The sequence below is a fragment of the Sander vitreus genome, chromosome 14 (genome assembly GCF_031162955.1).
Source record: "Sander vitreus isolate 19-12246 chromosome 14, sanVit1, whole genome shotgun sequence".
NCBI classification, from domain to species: domain Eukaryota; kingdom Metazoa; phylum Chordata; class Actinopteri; order Perciformes; family Percidae; genus Sander; species Sander vitreus.
Window position 1 is genome coordinate 12,064,362 of NC_135868.1, and position 27,739 is coordinate 12,092,100.

At 40.7% G+C, this 27,739-nt stretch overlaps 2 protein-coding genes across 7 annotated transcripts in view; one reads left to right on the forward strand and one right to left on the reverse strand.

Annotated features, from left to right (window-relative positions):
* Nucleotides 1-255: 255 nt before the first annotated feature.
* On the reverse strand, nt 256-3,921 carry LOC144528656 (protein C1orf43 homolog). The gene is made up of 7 exons (XM_078267395.1): nt 3,543-3,921; nt 3,347-3,448; nt 3,115-3,223; nt 2,962-3,015; nt 1,393-1,559; nt 1,216-1,274; nt 256-898 (listed from the first exon to the last, which is right to left on the reverse strand). The coding sequence occupies exons 1-7, from the start codon at nt 3,597-3,599 to the stop codon at nt 691-693; spliced, it is 756 nt and encodes a 251-aa protein (XP_078123521.1). The 5' UTR covers nt 3,600-3,921; the 3' UTR covers nt 256-690.
* Nucleotides 3,922-4,821: 900 nt separating this feature from the next.
* ubap2l (ubiquitin associated protein 2-like) overlaps nt 4,822-27,739 on the forward strand; it is a 29,299-nt gene continuing 6,381 nt past the window's right edge. For 2 of the 6 annotated variants that reach the window (XM_078268558.1, XM_078268562.1), the window contains exons 1-26: nt 4,927-5,097; nt 6,243-6,380; nt 6,605-6,682; nt 7,641-7,751; nt 10,693-10,867; nt 12,065-12,166; nt 12,330-12,375; nt 16,695-16,739; nt 17,573-17,679; nt 17,988-18,047; nt 19,111-19,163; nt 19,372-19,457; nt 19,932-20,112; nt 20,356-20,554; nt 20,715-21,043; nt 21,265-21,437; nt 21,753-21,873; nt 22,371-22,410; nt 22,503-22,689; nt 22,836-22,902; nt 23,155-23,464; nt 24,909-24,997; nt 25,514-25,567; nt 25,703-25,784; nt 26,865-27,082; nt 27,455-27,560. In XM_078268558.1, coding sequence (XP_078124684.1) covers nt 6,285-6,380; nt 6,605-6,682; nt 7,641-7,751; nt 10,693-10,867; nt 12,065-12,166; nt 12,330-12,375; nt 16,695-16,739; nt 17,573-17,679; nt 17,988-18,047; nt 19,111-19,163; nt 19,372-19,457; nt 19,932-20,112; nt 20,356-20,554; nt 20,715-21,043; nt 21,265-21,437; nt 21,753-21,873; nt 22,371-22,410; nt 22,503-22,689; nt 22,836-22,902; nt 23,155-23,464; nt 24,909-24,997; nt 25,514-25,567; nt 25,703-25,784; nt 26,865-27,082; nt 27,455-27,560 — 3,115 coding nt within the window. In that variant the 5' untranslated portion in view covers nt 4,927-5,097; nt 6,243-6,284. The other 4 variants (XM_078268561.1, XM_078268563.1, XM_078268559.1 and 1 more) reach the window with 3 other exon arrangements.

A 27,739-nucleotide genomic window follows, 5' to 3' on the forward strand; every position in this document is an offset into this window, starting at 1 on the left:
AATACTTGCAATCCAGGATGTACATTTTTATAAACTGAGTACCCATTTACTGTGAACACTGTAGAAAGATACTGTACATTGAAGTTCAGTCTGTTTTTGTATTGTAGACTGTCACATTTTATTTCAGTATAATGAAATACCGGATTTTTGTGAACTTTTACACACCTAACTTTTAGCATCTCTGTTGTTGCATCGCTACTCTTTAACCTTGTACTGCCATCTAGTGGAAATATTAAAGACAGATTATTAGGAAAGTGGGTTTTAAGGCTTTTATCTCAAACCACAACCTCACATAAATACAAATCACTCAATATCAATTAAATAAGTTATCAATGACCGTATAAATATCGTACATCTGTACAAACACAGTAAATCAAAAGGTACACTCATATTTACATTTGGACTTTGACAAAGATTAAAAATAAATCCAAGTGACTTGCCATTAATTTTGCTGTTTTTACAAAAGTGACAATGGAAACCTTGGAAGGTTTTCTACAATCATATTTGTTCTCTGAACACACTCATTAGGTCCAAATTAAGAACAAAGGCCTTGGGTGTAACACGTGCACATAAGGGCTTCACCGTAATGAAAAAAAAAATATTGTCTCCAACATTTTAACTATGGTTATAAATTATATACACACACACACACACACACACACACACAGTCTGTAAGTTAACAGCGGTCTCTCACAGGGTGCTCTCCAGTGTGTTGTAGTTGTCTTTGAAACTTTTGAGCTCCAGAAAGTGTTTGGGCCTCTTGCTGCGCTGGCCGGTGGAGGGCAGGTAGGTGACCTGGATGGTGGAGGGAGTGCTCCGGACAGGAGAGCCTGTCAGGTCCTTGGCCGCAGACTGGTGATGCTGGTCCAGGCTGGTGGTGCTAGAATAGGCTTTCACCCTGAGGGAGGGGAGAGGAAAGAGAGGCAGAGAAAGGGGTGGTTACTATGCAAAAATGTCAACTGTAAGATGGACGGCATTACACAAATACATTATTAATACTAGTACATGTAAAGAGATTCATGGATATTAGTAATGAAATAGAGTGTTGATTAAAAATGACATGCTGTGAGCTGAAAACAAGATGTGCAAGTAGGTCTATGCTATATATTCGATGATTTATTGTGCTTATAAAGAATGAGTGTCTCTAAACTAACAATAACAATTAACTACTAATGACTAACAATTTAAAGTCTGGACGAGAATAACAGCACTTACACATCAGCCAGTTCGTTTAGAGCTTGCTGGTATTCAAGAAACTCTGCTTCCCCGAACACCTGAAACAAAGAGTCGACTTTAAAGTCAAATCAGTAACTTGCTACAACATAACTGCCCATCATATTCATATTTTCTTTCCATCACTCATCAGTCACACGCAAAAACACTTTTACGCACCCCAGTCCCATGGCGAGCGCTGTCGTAGCCTTCAAGCAAACGGTCAATAAGCGCGCTGCGGCTGCTCTTGATCAGAGAGTGGGAGTTGCGCAACTCCAGCAGCCAGTTCCTGAAGCTGCGTCCAGTAAACGCACTGGGACAGCGGCTTATCTCCTGCAGAGGAATTCCTGAGGTCCAAACAGGAAGGAACAAGAAGTGAAGGTTAGAAAAAGATGAAATTTCAGTACTCCCCCTGGGGAGATTGGGTCACTTTTCTTTTTGCAGTCATCAAGCATAATAAATAATTACGCAAACAAAAGACTCAAGAAATGTATTAAAAAACAATCATTTTTTAGAGATTAAAGGTGCAGTAGGTAAGACTTATAAAACTAACTGTCATGTTTGCTGAAACTGACCCTATGTTCAAGTAGAACTCCAGTACATGAAAAATCCAGCTCCTCTGGCACCACCTCCAGCCTGTAGTGCGATTTGCAAAAATCCACAGCTCCCTGTTCAGATGCACCAATCAGGGCCAGGGGGGGGTGTCAATAGGCTCGTTCGAGATGTGCCAGATCTGCGCAGAATCGATCACCGCCCAATGCATGCCGGTTAGATTTGTGTCCGACTTGATCCCGACTTGCTCTGACGTCATGCACATGTGGGCAACGATAACCTCACGAGATCCAGGCGCCGCAGTTGCTCTCCAGCGACTGCAAGACCCAGGCGGACCCAGGGCATGCGGGGAAACGCCGGCCTCTCAGCTGATCTAACAGCTGATTGGTTCAGAATCGACTCAACATGATGACGTTTTATATAAACTTTTTATTGATTTTGATTTGGAGGGATTTTAACTGCTATTTGTCTGATTTAAAGGCTTATTCTGTACAGAACACATGTTGTGTGGCTGATAGTTCTGTTTAGAAGTCAGAGAGACTAAATCCGTTCAGATTACGGATCATCAACAGTGTGTTGTTAAAACTAAAAGCAGCAACAGATAGCATGTAGAACATTTTGAGAGCTACTCTGTCTTAATAAAAACAACTGGAGACTGTGTACAAGCTGAGATATGGGTCTGTTAACATTTTATTAAATCGGAATCGGACCACAGTGTTTCTGTCACTTCCTGTTCAGCCTGAAGGCTGCTGGAATCGGCTGGAAACTGTCCGACTTGACAGCGGATTTTTGTCACCGCATCCGGATGCTGCCTGCTCTCGTCCACTTTACAGGCGAGGCGCAGTTCATCTTGAATGAGCTTAATCCCTGCTCTTGCACACGTATTCATTCTCCCTTGTGGGGGGAGGGGCTTAGGAGACCGTTTTGGGCTTTAGCAGAGAGGGGGGAGGGACTGAGAAGTTGTCAATGTTCAAATCTTTTGGCTAAGTCCTGGATCTTCGCAATCCTACCTACGGCACCTTTAACAAATGGTGTTTGAAGTGCTTCTTCTCAAGATGTGATAGTTGAAGTGAATTTTGGATATGATACAGTCATGAGTGTGAGAATAATTGATTCAGTTATGTGATGACACAATGAGAAGAATAATAAATGCACCTGCAGAATCAATAAGTCTGAGCATCAAATTTAATCTCTCACCTGAGTCGCGGATGGCATCCAGAGCTTTCATTCTGTACAGGTAGTTGTAGCAACCTGTGATATACAAACAGGTTTTTGTTAGATTTCGAAAAAAAGAAATGCACTTCAAAAGAGATTCAGGTGGCAACAAGATGAGCTGAAAAAGTGACAGACTGATCTGTGATCCTTGCTTCAGCCTATCGTCTTCTTCTGATAGGAGACGAGGTTCAAAGCGGATCTCCTGGACCTTGGACAGTCTGGAGTCAATCTCTTCCCTCAGAGTCTGTATATCAATTCATGAAGAAAATACACAGACACCAGGCTGAACTCTTGAACCAACAGCAGCTGATGCATATTCAACTACACAAGAGGTAAACTAACTTATAAAAGAGGAGATCCACCTTACCTTAGGTGCATTGTGGCCAATAGGTGCATGGGGTCCTCTGCGGGATCTCATTGCAAATCGCATGATTTGCCTTTTGACGAAGATAAACAGCAGCACAAACACCTACACACAAAACCAAACCGTGACAGGACAGGGTTTTAACTTCAGCATCATCAGATGAGCAATCAGCTAGCAACCAAAACTGAAACTTACTTACCAAGCTTCCATAGGCCATAACCAGAACAACATTAACCCCTGATAATGACTCTGCCATGTTGACTGTCAGTGTAAACGGTTTATCCACAGGCCGATTAGCTAACTTAGCTAGCAGTGCTAAACGTTATGTTGCTACATTAGCTTGGTAGCTAACAGTCGGTTGTCAATTTAGAAAAGAAATGCTACTGCAGCACAGTCGAAAAGTTGTATCAGCTTTGAAAGGATGTTTCTAGAAAGGGGAAAAAACTATGCAGCGAGCGCACTGATACTCCTATTCGTGTTCAGCGACATCATGCATGTAGTAGTAGCTAGCTAAGTTCAACTTGTGCTAGCTAGAAGCTGTAGGGCGACAGCGACGACAACTGATTTGCGACGCTCCATATTACCGTAATAACTGTGTAAGGAGGACCAGTTAGGTCAAACAACCTACCTGTGGTTTAATTCACATTTTGTACAATATGTTATGCTTTGTTTAGCCCCAAACTTCCACAGGGCCCTAAAATCTACTACCATATGTTTTGTATTGTAGCATGTTTCTTTTTGTACAAAATTTGATTAAAAAAACTAAAGATAATTTGCAATGTTGGCCAAACCATAGGCCAAACTGTTGTGCAATTAAGCAAGCAGTTAATTCAACCGCACTTTGTACTGGATATTATACATTACTATTATAGCTATATAATAAAAATACTAGCGGTAGTTGTTGTAGTAATAGAAGTAACGTCAGTAGTAACATATTTAATACTATATTACATTTAATTATTTCAATCATATTCCTTATATACGCCTAGTACATCACATTATTACATATTTAGTGAGTGATACCATAGACTATGAAATAGCTATACATAACATGGCATATACTAAATATCCTTATATTGTATTATTCATGCTTGTACACTTAGCTATGTAGCACAATTATTTGCACAATTAATTAACAAAATCGTATGGAAAGGTATTGCTATATTGTTTATGTAGTGGATACAGCTTTTGATTGTCATTTCTGTGCTTTCTTTCTTGCATGTTTTCATCTGTTTTCTAACCTGTTTTTGTGCTGCTTTCCCATGTGAGACCTGAGTCTTTCTGGATCTGGAGTACTGTCAAGTTCATGGCTCCAACCATACTCAACTGACATGTTTTACATACATGTATATTTCTTTATTAGATAAATGCAATCTCTTACACTCCTCATCACTCAGTGTACCAACATTTATTATCTGTGTTGTGCATCCTCCCCACTGACATGTCATAACTCCGCTGATAATATTAAACTATTTTGGTGTGTAATGTGATCACATGTTGTGGGTCCAGTTTCCTCGAAGCGCCCTGTAAACCACGTGACGCAGCTCTCCGTGGTGTCAGAGTGGAAAAGAAACAGGTAAATTCAGTCTCTCGCTTATTGTGTGAGCGAGTCGGTTCGCTATATTTTCCCAACTTAGTTGTATCAACTTGGGGTTCAGGAATTATATCCTGTGCTAAATCCGACTAGAAGGTCGACAACGAGACCACTTGTCGGTCGGTTGTGTAGCAGTGTCAAATATTGAGCCGGGTTTCTGGTCAGTATCGTCTGTTATTTATTTTCATTTTAGCGGCCTGCAGGCCTGCCTTTAGCATCGGTGATTCCTATGTCGAGAGCCCGGCCATCATAATATACTGTGGCTACAATGTTGCATAGAGGTGGTGCAGTTTATGAAGGGGCTACTTTGCTAACTGGCTAATATTGCCTAGCTGTGCGAACAACGTTAACGTTAATTAAGTTAGCATGGCTAACATTCGTTAGCAGGCTAGCTAGCTAGTGGCATGGGCGTTTTTGGTTTGTTCGAATATGAAAGCTTCACTGCTCGCTAGTAAGTTAGGTAATGAACTTGTTGGCCATCAAGCTAAGTCAGCAGTTGTCGGTACTCAATTAGCTAGTTTGCTATCGGCTGTTAGTTATCCTCGTTGTCGCCATGAGGTGAAGCCGTGAGAAGCGGAAGCCCACCACGACCTCAAAGCTGGATGCTTTCCACTCAAGTATTAGCTAGTTGGCTAGCATTTTGGCCATGTGGCTGGTTAATAGAATTGGATATGTTCGACGGGCCCTGGTTTTAGGCTTGTTTGTGGGCTAGTCCAAACAGGGTTTTACGTAACGTATGCAAGATTAAGCAGCCGCCGTGGATAGCAATGTTAACAGTTTGCTATCCAAAGAGATGTATAACGTTAGCCAGTCGGATGTCTTAACTAACGTTATGTGTTTGTATCTTGGCTCTCTCATTTGGTGTTCAAAACAGTGTTGGTCTATTGTAGGTTTTGCAATCATGTTTCACACTATAGTTTGACTAAATACCACCAAGCCTATTTTGATAAAGAAAGCGTTGCATAATACTCTGAAGAGGTAAATAAGTTGGCTAACGTTATGCACTTGCAAGCCTTGAATGCTGCAGGCACGCTTGCTTCGCGGGTCATACCCGCGGCTAGCTTTGGTTTTAGACATTGCCTGAAAAAGGAGCTGAAAAACACTCTTTGTCAACGTTTTTCAGGCGTCTCTGGGAACAAAGCTGATGCTGTCTTCTTGATAACGCTGCTAGCTCTCCCCCCCCAACTAGGCAATAAGCCACCAGGCAGTTTGAGGAAGTAGTATTGTGTACCAGAAATGCATGTGATGACATAAATAGGTAATAGTCACAGGTCTTTAATGTCTCTCTCACCCTTCTCTTCTCAGGTGTTATTCCTTTGTAAATACTGTTATTTGTATATACTGTAAATGATGACGTCCATGGGCGGGAACCGAGCCCGTGGCAGCTGGGAGCAGACACAGGGCCAGACACAGAGTCAGACACAGCACAAGCAGAGGCCTCAGGTACTCTCACCACCTGTCACACTGCCCAGATGCAGTGATATGCACCAGGGTTGAATATAGGAAAAGCAATTTATTAGTAAATGTGACTTGTTTAGTTAGACACAGTCCTACAAATACGTAGTACAGTCACCAACAGTTGTGACCGTATTATTTAAGATACCTTCAAATGCACATCTTTGCTTCTGTTGGTTGCAAATATTGGATGTTTTACTACTCTGGAACAGGCTACCGCAGAGCAAATCCGACTTGCGCAGATGATTTCAGACCACAATGATGCAGACTTTGAAGAGAAGGTCAAACAGGTGAGCAGAAGCACATCCTTTTGTCCTACTTGAGTTTTCCAGTTAAGTAGCACTACTTTGTGTTTTAGCTATGATACATAGATTGTCACATGTATTGTGTCTTGCATTGGGTGTGTATATATGTCTCTTATATTATGCATATATAAAATTTATTATTGCGTATTTGGTTGGCCAGATGTCATCCAGCACATACGGTCAGTGACACAACATTCAGTGCATTAAATTAAGGTTGCGGTGATGGTGGTGAATATTATTTATAGCCAATATATCATTCTACATAAAATGTGTTAATTAGCTATGGAATTGCTATGAAAAAATGCTTGAACTATGTATTTTAAGGCTAAGTTAAAAGCTAAGTTATTAGAAATGGTCGCAGCAAATGGGTGTTTTTTTTCCCTTGTTTGCGTGTGTAAAGAGTTTAAAAATCTGAGGTTCCACACTGGATATTATTAGCTGCTCTTATTAAATAAATCTCAGCAGTTTCAGTTGCTGGTTTGACAAATGCTGACATGTTGCTTTACGTTTATTTGTGTTATACAGAATCTGGCAATAAATCCTATGTGATTAATGATTACGTTAGTCAAAGTTAAAAAAGTAAGACCCAAAATTTGCATTTGAGGTTGGAAAGTTTTATAATAACAAAACACGTATCGGTACCTTTTGATAAGAGAGGTTATCTTTTGCAGACTCGATTGTAGTGTGTAGAATTTTCAAAGGCATTGAAAGAGGGCATGGTGTCACAACCTTTATGGAAAATAAAACGTGTGTTCAAGCTACTGACGTGACCAAGATGGTAGAAGGCGTGCTGTTCTGTAGCTAACCCTTGTTCTGATGTATGTATGTTTTTAAAAACGAAATTTTTTTTTTGGTACAAGTTCAGATTCAAATTAGGAGCCTTTTTTATGAACAAGTTGTCAGGGGTTACCTCTGTCTTATCATGCCACTCTTTCTTTTGCAGCTGATTGACATCACAGGCAAGGACCAGGATGAGTCTATGATCGCACTGCACGATTGCAACGGGGATGTCAACAGAGCCATTAACGTGTTGCTGGAGGGTAACCCAGACACTGTGAGTATTTGCTTTGTGTGAGGGCTTAGCGTAAGAGTATGGGTCCTATGAAGGTATAGCATGGTATGAACACACAGTTTTCCTAGTTCAGATCAAATTGTATATCAAGGTAAAAAGGTGCAAAAACACATTTTTTGTACTTCCCTTGTTGGTCAGTTTGTCACTTCTGCATGCCCATAGTATGTTTTCACTGACCCATTAAGAAATTAATCCTTTCACAAATGTATTACTGTCTCAATTACATTATTTAAATAAGAGGTAAAAACGATAATTGACTGATAATTTCAATTAAATCTTTGACCAGTTCTTAAAAATTGCCACAAGTGCAGCAAGGATGATAACAATGAGACCTCATAGTTACTAGGGCTGTCAATTGATTAAAAAATGTAATCTAATTACATACTCTGTAATTAGTTAATTGAAATTAATCGCATACATAATTAACGGTGCCTGAACCGATGCTTTTTAAGAAAGTAAAAAAGGAGGGTACTAAACAACATTCGGCGACATTAAAGAACGGCTTGTTTATTGCTAGGCCATATGGTCAAAATGAAATGATTTAATAATAATGTATAACAATAACTTATTTCACTAGTAAATAGCTGTTGAACGACAAACAACCACCAGATGGGAAAAGGACATTTAACAATAACTTCAAATGCACCACGAGGCTGTAGTTTACCAGTTTCATTGTCTGTGTTGTTTTTCCGACAACAGCAGCTGCAGATTGTTACATCCCGGTGTTGAATCCTCTACAGTAAAACACAGTCAAACTTTACACCGTTTAGCCTTAGCAGTCAGCATTTTAACCGTTTTTAATCCAGCTACTAGCTAGCGGTAGGCTAACGTTGGCTGCTTTCGAGTATAGTGTTAACTAGCGTCACGTGCAGCGGTGTTTGTGTTGCCTGTATTGTCGGTTTCAGAGCATCAGAGAGAAGCGCAGACATATCAGTGGCACCAGATTTCGGTAGCCAACCCTATTCAGGAAGAAGATTTTTTTTTTTTTTATTTTTTTTTTTTAACAAGTAAATGTTCCAATTAATGATCCTGGCAGCACATTCTCGTCTCCCTCCTTCATTTTACAGTTGAATGGTGGCTAGAACGGCTCCGGGTCAAACGTCAATATGGAATGGATTAATCTGCATTATTTTTTTCTCGGATTAATTAATCGAAATTAACACGTTATTTTGACAGCCCTAATAGTTACATAAAGCTTAAATATAAATGGAACTAGTAGAATATAGTGGGACATTTAAACCAAAAAGGGAAATGTATCTTGCCAGCACATTAATCAGACTTGATAAGGGGCTGTCAGCTTCCTGGATTGTCGAGATACTCCACAGTGCTGCGGAGTAAGGTCTGGCTACTCCACACATACACTCTGGTCTGAGTATTTCACAATCTGCTCAGTTACTGGGATTTTCACCCACAACCATTTCTAGGGTTTACAAAGAATGGTCTGAAAAACATCCAATATGCTGCAGTCCTGTGGGCGAAAATGCCTTGTTGATGCTAGAGGTCAGAGGAGAATGGACCGACTGATTCAAGCTGATAGAAGATCAACTTTGACTCAAATAACCACTTATTACAACCGAGGTATGCAGCAAAGCATTTGTGAAGCCACAACACGCACAACCTTGAGGCGGATGGGATACACCAGCAGAAGACTCCACTGGGTACCACTCATCTCCACTAAAAATAGGAAAATAAGGCTACAATTTGCATGAGCTCACCAAAATTGGTCAGTTGAAGACTGTAAAAACGTTGCCTGGTCTGATGAGTCTCGATTTCTGTTGAGACATTCAGATGGTAGAGTCAGAATTTGGCGTAAACAGAATGAGAACATGGATCCGTCATGCCTTGTTACCACTGTGCAGGCTGGTGGTGGTGTAATGGTGTGGGGGAAACTTGTTTTGTTTTGGAGGAACATTTGCACCCTGTTATAAAACGCCACGTATGATATTAAATTAAGTTAACTGTTCACGCAATACAGTAACGTGAGCTAGATAAATAAGCTGGATACATGCTTAAATGTAATTTGCTCTTATCATTGTATCGCCGTGTGTATTTTGTCAAATCCCCGCCAATTGGTCCCAAAACGTCCCAGTTACATAGTAAATGCCGTAAACATATTCTTTGTAAATCTTTACAATCATTCCACATAAGAACTAAGCAGGCCTACCTTGTTGTACCATGCAATTTTCTTCAAAACTTGCCATTTTCAGCATGTAGCTCGAAATTTGTTGTTTCCCAAAACGAAAGGAGTTTTGCAAGGTGAGGGACATCCGGCATGTCGATCTAGACTAATGCCATACTTACCACCAGGCAACACGCCACATCCAACCAGTTTGTTTATGAATACATTTATTTTAGTTGTGATTGAATTTTGGCCGAGTAGGTTTTCCTGTTATGGCAGTGGTCTAGAAATAAATTAACCTTCACTTTTCCTCCGTGTTTTTATTACCGTATTGGTAGGGCTGGGTACTGAATTCAATACTTTTTTGGCACCGATCGAATTGGCTCTAAAGTATCGAAAAATGCCTCGTCATTCAATACCCAATATTAATACCCAAGGAGAAAATCTCATCAGCGTCAGTGAGCCAATAAGCATGCAGCATGCTTCTACCAAGATCTAATAATGTTTGTGATTGGCTGTCTAACGTTACACATCGCAGAGGCGGCAGGAGAAACTCTACGTTGCGCACAGAGATGGGCCTCATGTAGTAGGAGCTGAAAATGTGTTTTTGTGCCTTAATGTGTAATGTTGTATTTTTGTTTTATAAAATTGGTATTGGAAAAAAATGTATAGTTTTGGAACCGGTATCAAAGTCATGGTATTGGTATCGAATATGTTTGAACGATACCCAGCCCTACGTATTGGTGACTCAGTACGTAGTCAGTGAGTCCAGCAGTGTGACGCTGTCTTTATTTTTTCCTAAAGGACTCTTGGGAAATGGTGGGGAAGAAGAAAGGAGTGTCAGGCCAGAAGGAGACTAGCCAGGCAGAAACCGGAGAGGAAGGAAAAGAGAACAGGGAGAAAGGAGGAGAGAAAGATGTAGCACGTCGTCGAGGTGGAGCTCAACGTAAGGGCCGTGGAGCCAGCAGGGGACGAGAGTGTAAGTGTTAACTATCCCTTTACTTTGACTTAACCGTTTTACACTTTTAGGTATCGTATGAATATTTGTTTCGGCAAACAATGTACTGGTTAGGGCTGCACAATTGATCGGACACAATTTTGGTTTCCCACAATGAAATGAACATGACTGCGATATTGACGTTTTTAAAATGTGTGCATCGCTCATAGAAAACTGAGCTGCATAATAATTAAGCGCTTCCTAAATGAACAGCCAGCCACCAAGGGGTGATCGAGATGTCATGCCTTTGCACATGCACCCTGGAGCGGCAGCCTGTGAAAAACCTTACTGAATGTTGGGGCTGCAGTCCAGAGTAGAGGAGTAATATACAACAGCGAGCAGATGGGCGAAATGAAAATCAAATGTCTGGAGCACAGGGCAAAGAGCTATCCCCATTTTTTGGTACAATTTTATTTATGATTTGCTTCTAAGTGATGCACTGTGAATAAGCGCCAGTCTTATTTTGATGCAAAGATATGTACATTTGCAGGAATGTAGCACAACGTGGAAGTGAAAGCAGTGCTGTTAATATAAATGTGAAAGTGCAATAAAAATATGTCCTTAAAATCCATGAATAATAATGATAAATAATCGTGATCTTAATGTTAAAAATAATCATGCTTATCATTTTGGCCATAACCCTGGAGCCCTAGCACTGGTGCAATCAAAATTGCACATGCATGCTACGATTTACAACATGAGATAATTTCCTTGACACGTTTCACTAATGCATACATGAGAGCACTGTAGTACTCCAGAATTAATCTGCCATTTGTGAGCAATGATTTGTAAAAACCTGTACTGTGGGAGGCTTTAAGAGTTGAAGCAGTATAAAGTGTCTGGTTCGCATCAACGGTAGCTTGTAAACGTATAAGAACAGTGTGGCTATATCCTCTGCATAAAAGCATGTTAAACTAATCAGGGTAGCATGACAACACGTCTTGGTTTGAAGGTAGAGATCAAAGTATCATAGGTCAGCTCCATTATGCCATTAGTATATTTGCAGCCCCTTAGTCCCAACTATGGTTCTGAAGGGGGGGGGGGCGCAGTGTGTTCTGCGCCACAATTTGATACTGTTTCTCTGTTACCTGTAAACACATTTTAGCCTAAATGATTATTTTGACATCTGCATGCAGCGTAGTATCTAAATCTGATGCCGTTCTCTCTTCTTAACTCAAGTTCGTGGTCAGGAGAATGGCTTGGATGGAGCCAAGGCTGGAATAGCTGGAAGAGGTGCAGAGCGAGGCCGAAGGGGAAGAGGAAGAGGAAGAGGGACTGTCGGTAAGTTGCTGTAATCCTCTTTAGACAAAGTCATTTGTGAAGGAAACGTATCTTATCAAAACGAGGCGAAATTGAGGGAAGGTTTTTATATTTGCTAAAAACCCTGCCATTCTTTTTCGTGAAAATAGTTGTCAGGCTAAGAAACTGATTCTTGTCTCTTCAGGAGTGTCTGGACGGCGAGGAGGCAGATTTTCGGCACAAGGCATGGGGTAAGTGAACACCTGCGTTGTCTAAAACCAGAAGGCCTTTTGTTCCACTTTTACCTGTTGCCATGGTCACCAGAGCGCAGGACCCCAGCCCATTGTTTAGCCTTAATCCAAAAGAGGGAGAATATACATCAGCCATTGGGATGGAACAGCCTGGGCAGAATAGTTCTCTTCAGCGGGTGCACAATGTCTTAACATTTTATTTGGAGTGCAATTTTGATAGAACCACTCAGAAGGGTGTCTCTGCTCTCTGGCCCTAAGCTGCAGTTGTATTTTGCTTGTTTTGTGTATCGTGTGTGTGTGTGTTCGTGCACTCAGTTATTAATGTCAGTCAATTAGTTAGCATCTTATACTGGCAGCTTGACTAGTAGTTGTCATAACAGAGGAATTACTTCTCAACTGTGATTACATTATTGCCAAATTTCATCATATAATGGGCGACATTGTAGTTGTCCTAACAAATGTATTGCCTATGATTATAAGCAGTTGAGTGTGATGTTACTCTGTAGTTATGGATCTTTAAATCTTCTGGTCTGCTAAAGTAGAGTAGTACATGTGATATAATGTGGCTTTCTCTTGTGAGGTCAACGGCTGAGTGGCTTCCTCCCAAGAGAAGCCGGAATGTAATTTTCACTCTTAAGAGTACAAAGTATTGAATGTGTGCTTCAAAGCTACTGTATTCGTGCCATAAATATGTTTTGAACACTGAGGCTCAGAGAGTAGAGGCATGACTTGAATGAAACAAAGTGTTTTGGTGTAAGACTTTAACTAACACAACCTCACACGTCTTTAAGGTTTTATCTGTATGCTTTGTGTTTCCATGATGCTGTAAAAAATGCCCTAGAATTTTAAGTATATAGTGTGTGGACCTATATATTGACTTGCATATGTCAATGAATTCTACAATATGCTTGTTTCATGTTGGTTAAAAACTAAGCTTGTTTTTGGTGAGCTGGGGCTTCCCACCTGCAATCGCATGCAGCAGTGCTAGCTGAGGTGTTTTCATGTTACCTAACCCCACCCCACCACAACAGTTCTGTGATTGCTTTTGCTTCTTGCTGCTAGCAGACACAGTTTACCAGCTTGGCTTCAGTGTCAGTTAAACACGGTGACTTAAATGAAACAAATGTGGCTCAAAAGGAAGGCATTTGTGTGTATCATTGGTACATTGTGCTGGACATTTAAGATGATGCTAAGGCACCTTGTACCATTCACCCCACATACACACATTCTGCTTTAAAATGTTAGCATTCTAATCAAATTAAATAAATACTGTGAACTCACAAGGGAAACAAGTACCACACGTCATTGCTGATGAATAAGCTAATCAAAAAGATTTGTTCTAAAGTTAGTGTAAAACGTGAATGATTGAGATGGTAGGAGGAATGTCAAATGAATTCAGTTCATGAATTTATCTACAAATGTTTTTTTTTTTTTGCCAAATATAGCAGATTATATTGTTTTTATTTACATTAACAATTGCTTGAAGATGCAGAAATCCTCATGGTGCCAAGAATTTCAGACACATTCACTCACTTACTCACTGGCCATTAAAGAGGAAAGATAAGGTATTTGCTTATTAGTTGCCCGATACCTATGTCATAAAATTAAGCATAACGTGTAGCTAAGTTATTACTACTCTCCTAAGGCTACATTGACACTGTAAGCCCAAATCAGATTTTTGGTATATTAAAAATGTATTTACATGTTTTTAGTTGCAATTCCAAGAATCTCAGACACATTTGAGGATTAAGAAAGTCTTTAGTATTTGGTGGTTAGTGAAGTAATGGAAACATCACTTCTTGCCTCATATTTTATTTATATATATATAAAAAATATGAGGCAAGAATGCAATGTATATGTGTGTGTCACGTTGTAAAATAGGGGTGTTTTAATGTGTATATAATATAAAGTAGTGGCTCATCATTGTGGAATTAAAGCATGGTTTTAAAAACTGTATTGAATTGAATCACTACCCTTGAGATTGTGACACATAACGTAATGTTGCATACAGGGTTATGTTAGCCATAACTGCAGCATATAATATGGCTGCATATGTCAACCACCTTCATCGCTGATGTTGCCTGGTGTAAAGGATGCGGTCATTATGTAGCCAGTTGTATTCACTTGTACCACAGCATTGGTTGGCACATTTAAAGTGTTGCCTCTTTGGGGTAACTGTTAGCTGCCTTTATTTGAATTCTCTAGTTGAATTTGCAGAAAAGAAACCGAGGGAAGAGATGGGAGTCCCACTTTGTCATATTCATCAAGGCCTCTCCAAGTCAGCATATACAAATCCCCTGAAAATGGTTAATATTGTACGTCACAGCTACAAATACTAGAGTAAAAGTGTGGTTCTTGTGGAGACTGAGCTCAGCTGTTTATCTGAATTGAGCCAATTACATTTGAAGCTGGTTAAGGTTTATCATGAAGTATGTGTTTGTCATTACAGTAGTTGATGTAAGGTGGGGATTTCTTTCAATGGAGATATTGAATGCTGATTTACATCAGCAACCTGTATGGCTGTTTAGTAATAGCTTTGAGAAAGGGATGTTGTTTTTTTGACAGATAGCCGACTTTCGTTAACTGATCATTAACCGTTAACCGACAAACCGGCAACTGATTCTCAGTTCACCCATCCAGGAGGCTCAAAGATATTTTCCGCGTTCAGCTTCTGCAGGCAGCTGCAGACTTGTACGGGTAGCGCAGACACTATATTGCATGCATGCATTGTCGTGGACGCATGCATCCACATTCCCAGTAACTGCTTACGCGTCCGAGACGATCTCCCCCGCATCCAACTGCAAGCTTGTCAGCTGTGTTTCTGCCTGGCATACTACTGTGTAGGGTGGCCAATTTTACCCGCAAGTCCTCATCAATATAGTGGCATGTGTCACGTAGCTCTCCGCTGTAAGTGCTGTCCAGCAGTCGGTGGTAAGAGCCATGAACTTGTCAAGAAAAAAGAGCTTAAAACACAACTTGACTAGCAGTTAAGAAATAGATTGTATAACCTATTTTCTTTTTACAATGCAAAAATTTCTTTTTTTTAATAAATATGACAGCATAGGGCTAGGCCTATAACTTCACTGAGTGAAGTTCCACCATTGGTCGAGTGCATTGGCACGATAAACTGTTTTATTGCACGCAGCAGCAAGCAGGCAATGCATATTTGATCATTTATCAGAATCAGATAACTTGTATCATATGCCTTTGATATCGTTTATAATTGAAAAAAATAGACGAGAAGCTAAAACAATCGCTCCGGATTGCAAGCTTTCGCAGAGCTCTGTGGCACAGTGTGTGCTGTGTGAACATCACAATTGCTTAACATAGGCGCTGAAAGGGAACAGGTAGGTCTTCAGCGGCCGGTGTAAATCCGGTTAAAGAACGGGAACAAAGAGAGCAGAGAAGAAATAAACGGTGAAGTTGTCAGGTGGTATTACATATATAGTGTAGATTTCAATTTGTCTGTGAATAAATGCTGCAGTTACTCCAGACCAACATTTGAGGCTGTAGTTCATAATTGTCATGGGGTGAAACCTATGTCTGGTCTACAAAGTAACATTAATTACACAGTAACACTTTAGATGAGTAATCAGAACAAGAACTTGTTAAAAAAAAAAGAAAAGCATGATTACATGGAAAAGCAGTCCTCAATTATTTTTCTCAAACATATCTTTACAATGTCCTGTGATAGCTACCTCAGTACACAACAAATTACTGGGACCACTACTGATTAAACATTTAATATCTATACTACATTATAGACACTGCTGACTATCCCTGTAACAATTTGGCCACAATTAAGCATATTGACCATACATGGTCCAGTCATATACTAGGTATCGACCTAGTGTTAACTGTTTAACAGATATTAATCGGTCAAAATTCTTATTGTCGGTTAACGGTTAAATATTAACATTCCTAATTTGAAATGATACAGCTGTGTGATAGAAGGTACCATTGAAATTCTTAGATTTGTTAGGCATTAACTGCATCAATGAAAAGATTACTGCATTTACTCTTGCATAACTGCTCTCATCTAGCAACGGTTTTGTGTTTGTGGCTGCAATGTGTATACCTCTGATGAGTTGGGTTTATTGGTCTGTATTTACCCCCCATGACTAAAAGCACACTGGCTTGCCTTGCATTGGAGAGTGACTGACCGGTGTAGAGTGTTCGTTACAACACTGGCACAGGCAGATCGAAGGCATTTTGCTTACGCTGCTGCTCTGGATTGTGGTCTGAAAAACAAAAGCTTTATCTTCTACTTTTACTTTGTTGTGCTTCTTGTAATTGTTGCCATTATTTTTCCTCTAAAGCCAGATTGATAAGGGGCCCAGATATGATATTGCAGGAGGTGAGAGGTGAGTGCATCGCCTCTGGTGTGTCTGTTATTCTTGTTTTCTGTAGGGAGACTTTTCAGTGCCATAAAACAGGATGTTGTAATATAAGACATTATCAAAACGTAAAGTATTACTCCTCATTCTATTAACAGGATATTAAAACAATATGACCTTCCTGAAAATTCATGTTAAATCTGCTCATGCAAGCCATAAATGCCCTCAGATTTGCACAGGAAGGATCTTAGACAAATAATGAAAGCATCTTGGCTTGACTCAAAAGAAAAGTCTTGTTCATGTTGCTAGGTTGCACCAGCTGTAATTTTACCAGCATACACAGATATGTCAGATTAATTAAAAACGTGCAGTACCAGGAAAGAGTTTGAGGAACAACAAAAACACTATTTAGATGCTTATTTGCATGTCTTGACTGTGCAAACTCTCAAATATGGAAATGGTTCCACTTCATTTCCTATAATTTCCTCTTCCTGCTAAACTCCCCAGTCACTCCTTTTCTGAAGTGTTTCTATTAGCTAAAAGCATAATGACTATAAGAGCAGAGCTGGGGATTTATTCATACAGTACTCGTAGTGCAATATGCAGGCGCAAAACCAACTAGCTCACTAGTGGTTTGAAGCTCTTAAGAATTTAATAGGAGTCTGCTTCTGCTTAACATTTTCAAAACTTTGACCTGTAGAAGGTAAGTTAAGAAATGGACCCCATATTATTGTGTGTGGGCACGCAGTTGTGGCTGAAGTTTTTTTTTTTTTTTTTTTATTGTGCTGGCAGCCCTTCAGCTGTTGGTCAGTACATGCAGTCAATTCTCAACTCAACCCACTTGTCACTTTCTTTCCCAGAACATTCAACCCTGCTGACTATGCGGAGCCAGCCCAGGCAGAAGAAAACTATGGAGGGTGCAGCACCTGGAACAACACAGGAAGCGCGGAGCTTGAGGAGGGAGCTAGTAAGTTAATGTATTAAGAAGTGTTACCCTCTAATAAGAGAAGTTATCTTATCAATGAATCATCTGTTTACCATCAAAATGATTTTAAAAATCATTATCGGCATCCCAAAGAAGCTCTTGTGATAAAGATGAAAGGAAGGAAATTCCTTTTCGATGCTGGGCATAGAACCATGCACACTGTTTACAAATACCAAATTCCAGAAAGTATTTCTCTTAGCTCTTTACATCCAGATCTCTGTTGTCTGAAGTATAGTTAAATTTTTTCATTACATTCAACTTCAGTCTCCTACTTCTGTCTTTGTCTCTAGGGTTGGAATACGCTGCAGGAGAGGGAACAAATTACCCGCCCAAGTTTGACTCTGCTCCTGGTAAACCTATCTTCACTTTCAGGGCTCCAGACTAACTTTTTTTTTTTTTTACTAGGACCACTGTAGCCTGCTAACAAAAAAAATGTAGGGGCAAATGCAGAAAATATAGTGGTGCACACCTTAAATCGACGTGCAACGCAATTTTTCACATTTCCCCCATTTTCCTCACGCTTTGGAGATAAATACAAATAATTTAGTTGAGTCACAGTTTAATTAAATGGTGGTAGTAGTATTGTCAGTTATAACATTATTATTGCCTCAGCCCCATACAGGGTCTCCCTCACTCCTGTCTTTTAACACTGAAATAGCAATCATATCTAAGGTGATTAGACAGAGCGATACCGCAGCGTGTGGCAAATGTCGGAGCTGACATTAGCATTGATGTAAAATGCAAATAAATCTGTGAATGCACAGGCAATTAAGTTATATCCCGCAGTTTTGGTATCCCGTCCTTTTTGTCTGAGACCGAGACAACACGGTCGATTTTGTGACGAGACCAAATACAACAGTACTGCTGAGGTCTATCAACACCGCAGACTGTAAGTGCAGGCAAGCGGGGTTGAGACCATAAACAAAGAGAGGAGGGCTAACGTTAGGCTAAGGCTAACTCCTCATCTACTATCACCACTCAGCATTTTCCTGACCAATGTACGGTCTTGAGCAAACAATGGATGATCTTCGACTGTGGATCACCACTTGTAAATGTATTATGGACTGCAACATCATGATTTTCATGGAAAAGCTAACAGCGCTTTGCATCACCATGTGCGGTCGATGAGTGTGACGCCACGAAAGCTCCACGTAGTTGACTAATCATTCACGGACCCTCCCCCTCTCACACACATTGGTCAAATCTGGCAGACTCGCTCTCTCATCCTCTTCAACATGAGATAAAAAAAATAAAGTCGTCAAATTTGCAGGTCACATGTGCAAGTGTGTAAAAAGTTACTCAGTCTAAAAAAAAATGGTCGCAAAATGTTTTTGTTTTTATGCGTCCTTTATTCTGTTTGAATCTCGTTTGGCCTATCAAAGTAGTATTGAACTGTTTCTCTTTGACTCATAGGTGCCTGGAGGACTGCCACAGAGGAGTGGGGCACTGAGGACTGGAATGAGGATGTGAGTGTTTCTGGGATTAACTTTATACAACTGCTGTAGCTCTAAATATAACATTAAGTGTGAACTTCCAAAGACAAATTAGAAGTTCTAAACAAACGTTAGCATAGTTTCACTGATGGAAGACTGGATCCATTTTTTAATATAGATGTTAACTTTTGTTCTTCCAGCTGTAATTTTTTTCCATCTTCTACTCTCTCTTCCTCTGCAGCTTTCAGAGACCAAGATATTCACAGCTTCCAGTGTGGCTTCCGTGCCTCTGCCTCAAGAGAATGTTACCATCACCAAAGGCCAGAGGTGGTTCACTTACGCACTTTATTAGCCTGATTCCTTAGTCTTCCTTTCAAGTAATTGGTTGGGCGAATAATTACATTGGCTTGTTTTCACCGTTTACTTGTTCAATGTGAAATATCAAAAAATAAATAAGAATATTAATAATATGGCGCAAGCTTCTTCAATTATGTAGGTTTGCAGCATTTCCTTGTCCATTATAGTAAACTAAATATTGTGTTTTTGACTGTTGGTTGGGGAAAAAAACTATTAGAAAATTGTAGTTTAAAAAAATTCTGTCATAATTTTGCAAGGCAACGTCCTTTTGAGGTTTTATAGACTAAATGATTAACTGAGAGAATAATCAGCAGATTAATTGATAATTCAAATGATTAGTTGTTGCCACCCTAAACTAATTTGTTTTAGCCGTAGTGAAAATAAAGGTTCAGTTGACGCAGATCCCATTTCAAATGTCCTGCTGTTATTTCCACCTTGCTATAGGATTGACCTTGCGGTGCTTCTAGGGAAGACTCCTCCATCCTCCTCTTCAGAAACAGAAACCCCCCCCATGGAGGTCACTCAGCCCCCCTCCTTGTCCCAGTCACTGGTTTTCAGCAACTCTAAGCAAGGGGTGCCACTCTCCCAAACATCCACCAGTACCCCTTACACCCAGCACAGCATGGTGAGACTCACCAAAAAAACACTAAAGCATTTTTTAAATTATGTGTTTATATGCACCCTGGCTCTTAAATTTTACTTTACTGATGCAGTGTTTACTTACGGATGCAAATTGTCTCTTAAGATGTTTATCTCAACCACTTCCTAGCCACACAGGATGTCTATTGACATGTCATAACTAGGCCCATGTAGCATTATTTTTTTTATTATTGTAATAACAGTGTTTCATAATCTGCCAACATTGCAGGTCAGCATGCTGAGCAAGGGTTTCGGGGATGTGGGGGACCCTAAAGGTGCAAGCACAGGGACCACTGGCTCTCAATTCCTGGAGCAGTATAAAACAGCCCAGGCACTGGCCCAGCTGGCAGCCCAGCACTCCCAAACTGGACCTCTCAACACGACCCCTTCATCCTGGGACACCAGTGCCACCTCACTGGGACAATACGGTGAGCTGACATCCTTCTGTAATTACTATCTTCCTTCAATTCCCTTTAGCATGTTAAGGATAATGACATAGATATTTTCTTTTTTTTCACTGTAGGACAATCCTAACTGCTCTCAGGGTTTCTTAACTAACTTAAATTATTTTCCCTCTCCACTTACCAGATATCAAGACTCAGCCGGAGTCTGCGGTCCATACGCCCTTTACGAAGCGGCAGCCCTACCAGGCGGCCACCTCAACCTCGTCCATGTTGGATGTTTTCCTGCAGGACAAAGGCCTGCCTTCCTCATCCTCGTCTTCTTCCTTACCCCAACAAACCTCTTCACCCCATGTGGTGCCCCCGCCTGCTTCCTCCCTTCCTAAAATGGCAGCAGTCTCTTCTCTAGGTCAGCAAGTCTCCCCAAGTTCCTCAGATGCCCAGGGTTCCAGTCCACTGCCTTTGCAGCAACACAAACTCAAACAGCAGAAGAAAAGGGCCTCTATCACAACAAAGGTAACATATTTGAAATGTGAGTCTTTATTTTTATTTTATTTTCATTTTTTAAAGAGAAGCATAAGAAATTCTCCATGCTAATAAAAATTTAACATTTGATGAATGTGGTGGGAAGTCTTGTGTGTGAAAACAAACTCCTGGTCCTGCGATAGTAGAAACCATCCTTGGACAAGACTCAAAGTATGTGTGGTGATTATTAAAATGCCCTTAATATTCCTCAGATTCCTGCAATGGCGGTAGAGATGCCTGGCTCAACAGACATTTCAGGCCTTAATCTTCAGTTTGGAGCTCTGCAGTTTGGGTCAGAACCAGTTATACCAGAGTACGAGTCCAACCCCGCTACCACAACACCAGCCAACCAGGTCCAGAAAAGTCTCTACACTAGCCCCAGCAGGTTGGTATATCTAAAATACTTTGTACCTTTTTTAATATGAAAATAAAGTACACATTTGTTTTTTTAGATGTGTTTTGACAGTGAAATATTTAATTGTTCCGTTTATTTAATTTTTATTATGGCTGGACATTAAGCAGTTGAAGTTTTTATGTTCTATTTTTTTCTTATGCAGCACCTATTAGAATCACTGGGTTGTAATGATAGATTTAAGTGCATATTCTAGTTTGCTTTAAAATTTAAGTTGTAATTTTTTAAGTCAGAACCACGCATTGTTCCCTAAGAACACAATCTTGTCAATACCATTACAATCTGCAGTGAGTCAACTCCAGCTCTCTCCAACTCCAGCCAGATGGACCTGTACGATCAGAGAGCATCTCAGACTCGGCGCTACCCTCACTCAGTCTCCTCCTCCCCTCATAAGGATATGCAGCCCAAGGTAAGGCCAAAGCTACCCTCTTTTTCACTTGACCTGATTAAACATTTCATATGGTGTTGTGTTAGTATAGTACTTAAAGGAGTGGCTAATGCAGACAACTTGCTTAACCCACACTTGGTCCTTTGGAGCTCTGTACTAGTAATGAAAGGCTTTGGTTTAATGTGGAAGTCTCCTGGAGAAAATTAGCTGTTTAATTTATCCCTTCATTCCTTCTGCATCGCTAAAATCATTTAGAGATCATTACCTGAACTCCAGTTTAAAATGACGAAGGGAGCAGGTGTTCTTAATAAACTGGTGTTACTCTAATTCCCCTTATTCCAGTTTTTTTTTTGATTAGCTTGTCATTGTAATACACTACTGGTTTCAGACCTGTAGTTAAAATGCTCTGCATAACAAACAAGCTTCTTGGCTCGACTGTTTCCAAAAGTCCAATGCTGTGCAACTTCTTATGAATGGCCTGTTTCCATAGAAACTCACCTTCATTGTTGGTTTTACAGAATGGCTTCAGTTCAGTACAAGCAACACAATCTGTGGAAGGTAAGTGTTTTTTTTTCTTAAAAGCATTGTTGAAAAGTTTCCTGATCACTCTGGATTGGAATTTATTTCAGAAATATCTCCTCTCTCCCCAGCTGCAGCAGGCTCTGCAGTATCTGTTAAGCCGGTCTCTGATTCGGTCACGCCTGTCTCCAGCATGGGCACTTTGACTGACAGTGGCTCTGCCTCCTTGATGTCTACATCCAATCAAACATCCCTCAGCGGTCTGGGCCACAGTGAAGACTTGCCTCCAAGCACCATCCCCCCTCCTCAGCACAACAAGTGAGATGCTGCTAAATTAACATACACAAAGTAGGAAATTAATTGGTATCGTAAGTTATGACCTCTGGGTAAACCAAGTATCAGTAAATGTGATGGTATTTGCAGATAGCTGAGACGTGCTCTGAACCTTTCTTTCATTTCTACAGCTCTCACCCATCACAACAGAACAGCCTTGCTCCATCTGCAGTCCGGACATCCAACTCAAGCTTACTGGTGAGCTTGTCATGCTTATTACAGTATTTTTACAACCTATAATGTGGATCTAGCATTGGCTTTAGCTTTTTTTATGGCCTTTGAAAGAGCAGATTAAAAAAATGTTTTAACTGGACAGACTGAAACCATGAGTTGTGTGTACATGCATGAGCATTTCCTGTAATGGCAGATGGACACATTATGTCTATTCATTCTAATGGAAGTGTAATCTTATCAATCCTAACCCCATTTTTTTATCTGTCATCTCTACAGCACCCCAGCGTAGACGGTGACTCAAGCCTGCACTCCTCGTCCTTCCCTTCCTCTGTCTCAGCCGTGCCGTCTTCGTCAGTCCCCTCCTCTTCCTCGATGGCTGCTGCGCAGGTGTCCCTAGGGGCCGCTCAGGTCTCCTCTGTGGGCTCTGCCACAGTTTCAGCTCCCTCCGGCCTCGGCCCTGCTAGCAGTCTGGCCATGGGTGTCAACACTGCCTCCATGGGTGTCCCAGCTGCAGTTGCCGCTTCAGTCTCCTCGGCAGCCTTGGCCATACCTTCCTCATCCTCACGCAGCTCTGCAACATCCTCAGGTTAGACATAAACCCAAGCACAAACATGTCAGTGAAAAATACACTTTTGTTTGATATCCATTGCTGTTTAGACAGTTTTACATCCAAATCTTGCATTGTGAAATTTCTTAACAAAATTTGTATTTTTAATACTAAATGCTTATTTATACTTAAGTATTTTAGCTTTTCTTTTCTACTCACTTTGTCTGCCTTGCTTACTGTAATTTGTGCTATCATTCCACAGGTAGCATTACCAGTGAGTTAATTATGGCCTTTAGAATTTGGTGTCAGGGCTTTACAGTTCTGAATAACTTGCTGGTTAAATGCACTGTCAAAATTATATTTATCCATAGTTTGTTTGTCATCTGTGGTTTGCCACTGAGTGTACTGAGAACATTAAGTAGCGCGTCTCTGGTGTTAATACTGTTCTTTTAACGCCTCACTTCAATTTGATTAGGCTAAAGCTACGTATTTGAGGTGATAAATAATTTCCCCTGTAATTTCCTTTTTGAATAAGTTGGTTTCCGTTTCCTTACCATCACTGGCAGGGTTTCAATTCTTCAGACTCCTCTTAAGGCCCTGACACACAAAGCCGATGCACTAGCAAGAACTAGTGGCAACAAAGGCCGACTGTGGCGTTGCCTTTTGTCTTGGCCAAAAATTAACACTGGAACACACTGCCGAGACTACAGCCGGCGGCCATGTAACACTTATGAAATAAACTAAACTTCAAACCACAGAGATTCATAGAAGCTACAAGAGTACTGCGAGCTGAACTCAGAGGAAAAACAAAACACTATTCCAATCGTTCGGAGGCTATGTGTTTTTTAGAAGGAACGTTCAAACATTCATAATTTTTGGCCAGTTTTGACAGCTCTTATGTGCTTTGGATTGATCAGATTAGATGAACAATGAGAAGAGCCTTTTATGTGCGCTCTGTTTCTTTGCACTACCATTTTCAAGCTGAACGGATGGTGACGGTGCGGGACACACCGCAAAAACGAACCTTGGTGTGTCAGGGCCTTTACTCTGTTGGTTGTCTCTCTCTCACACACAAACACGTTGGATTTGTTTTCCTTTGTGCTCCCTCTGCCAGTGCAAAGTTTGTCACGTTCTCATTTACTGATGCATCTTAGGGAGAATTTTGTAGCACTTGGTTTGCTGCAACAGATCTCTCCTTCCTAATTGGAATCTGGTAGAATCATTTTCATGTACAAATGAGATTGCAATGGGTAAGAACTGACATTGGGATTAGAGCATGGTTGATTGTGCAGCCCTACTTTGTTTCTGTAGTTTATGTTGTGATTTCACACTGAATTCTGTTTATATGTATGAATACTGTTTTATATGTTTGTCCTTTTTGCCGGTGTGCATAGTTAAGCAATGGATAATAGATTTTTAGTAGTGACTTGTTTGGCAAATCAATACAATGCATTTATATTTTTACATTGCTTTGTGCATACAGGGAAAGCACCTCCAAACCTGCCACCTGGAGTGCCCCCTCTACTGCCCAACCCATACATCATGGCCCCTGGACTACTGCATGCCTACCCTGTAAGTTCCTGCCAGGGTTAGACAGTCTTTGTACAATCTGAGTTTTACCTGTGCTTACCAGTTTGTTATATAATTGATATAGTAACTAGGGCTGGGTACCGAATTCAATACTTTTTAGGCACCAACCGAATTGCCTCTAAAGTATTGAAAAATGCCTCGTCATTCAATACCCAATTTCAGTACCTTAGGAGTAAATCTCATCAGCGTCAGTGAGCCAAGAAGCATGCACCATGCTTCTACCAAGAACCAATAATGTTTGATTGGCTGTCTTAACGTTGCACGTCGCAGAGCCAGGCAGGAAAAACTCTACGTTGCACACAGAGGCTCAATGTAGTAGGAGCTGATAAAAAGATTTGTGCCATAATGTGTAATGTTTTATAAAATTGGCATTGAAGAAAGTATTGTTTAGGAACCGGTATCAAAGTCACAGTATTGGTACCAGTATCGAATATTTTTTAACGATACCCAGCCCTAATAGTAACACAATTTTCTGACACATTTCTTGCTCCATCTTAGCCTCAGGTGTACGGCTATGATGACCTACAGATGCTGCAGACAAGAATACCGCTGGTGAGTTTTGTGAAGTGTTCAACTCCTGCAATAAAACCATTATGCACAAAATACCTCATTGCTTCATGTCCAGTATTTTTATATTATAAAATAATCTTTCTTTCTTTCTTTCTTTCTTTCTTTCTTTCCCCCTAGGATTATTACAGCATCCCCTTTGCAACTCCCACAACGGCACTGACTGGCAGAGAGGGCAGCCTGACTAGCAACCCTTATTCTGGTGAGCTATGCGTCTATTAAACGTTGAGCTAAAGCGTGATTTATGCTTCTGCGTTAAATCTACGCCATGGCTACGTATGTAGGTACGTGGAGACGCAGACCCTACGCTGTAGCCTGACATGCACCTCTCGAAAAATTTAACTACGCGTCCCGGTGCTCGCACATCGCTCAGCTGTAGCTTGGTAGCGTTGCATTTCCCCCTACTCATTTCTTGGTTCTCCTTATACATCATAAAATCAAGGAGAGGGTTCACTTTTCCTGCTACAGATTAGGTACTCGCTCTGAAGCTGAATCGCCATCACTCTCACTCGCTCTGAAGCTTAATCGCCGTCACTCTCACTCGCTCTACCACACACTCCCCACACACATGCTGCCCCTGCTATTCTCTTAAAGAGATCGACGCACACACCAACACACGTATAAACTTCAGGCCACTTGCGTAGGCTATGGCGAAAGCTCTGTGTGGAGCCTCCGCAGAAGCACAAATCACACTTTACTGTGTCTGTTCAGCAGTTAGCTGCATGTTGTAGAAGTTTATGTGCTCAACTGATGAAGGAACGGTTGGAATTTCATAAATATCTTCACATTTAAATGTAGTGCGCTACAATGTGCTTTTTGTTTTTGGTTGTTGATAGAAACTAAGCCTGGCTGGATGACTGTGCTACATTGGTTTTATTATTTGGATAATATTGGCCACATGCATTTTCATAAACATGTTTAGCAAGATATAATAACATTTAGAAATGGCACTTTCAGTGTGTCCTAGGCCAAACATTCTGGTATTTAAGTATCTATTGCTGTCAGAGACTGTGAATGCATGCCCTATTACAAAGATTGAGGGCAGTGAGATAACTATGAATTGTTTTTGGTGATGATTAGTGAAGATTGTTCTTCAATGCATAAATGGTTCAACATCCTATCAGATATGGCACCTCACAACATGCCAAAAATTGAGGTAATTGTTTTTTTTTCTTATGTCCTTTTGTTTATTTGTGATGTGTATATAATCTTTTTTTAATCTCACGTGTGGTATTTGTACTTGTCACTCTATCCTGTCGTCCTCCGTTTCCTTTATTTGCAGGTGACTTATCAAAGTTTGGTCGAGGTGATGCATCATCCCCGTCTCCAGCCACCACATTAGCTCAGACACAACAGAACCAGACCCAGACGCATCACACCACACAGCAGCCCTTCCTCAACCCTGCGCTGCCTCCTGGCTACAGCTACACAAGCCTCCCGTACTATACTGGCATGCCAGGCCTACCCAATACTTTCCAGTACGGACCTGCTGTGTTTCCGGTGAGAGAACCTAAGTCTCCCCAAGCTAGCTAACTTGTTGGCTTCCATCACAGTCCTGCTCCCACCGTTTATTATCGTTTTCAATATCTTCTCATAAGAAACAAGACGGATCATAATACCATGAGGAAAATGGGTGGGTCTGGACAGATTGGGCTAGCAAATAAAATTTTATGTGTGCAATAAATGGAAGAGATTATTTTGGTGTCCCTTTGACCTTTCCTCTGGTGGCACTATATAAAAGTGCATTTTAAGATTTAAATGTATTTCCTGACCGTACAAGAGAAGAGAACTGGATTCTCTTGACCCCACAACACAAAATGGGTTACCCTATCACTTGATGACATTGCATTCCATGGTTTTGTTTTTGTCCAGGTTGCTCCTACCTCGTCAAAGCAGCACGGTGTGAATGTCGGCGTCAATGCATCAGCCACACCCTTCCAGCAGGCTAGTGGCTATGGTTCCCATGGATACAGCACTGGTGAGGCATTAAACGATATTGAAGTGGCAATATAGTGTTGAGAGGGGTCATGCGGGTCCTGCTCTATATACTTGCATACCAATAACTGTGCTGTTTCTCATTGATTTCTCATTGGTGTGAAGTGCATATTTTTTTTGAGCTCTGCAGCATCCACAAGCATAAACATGATGCTTGTGTAA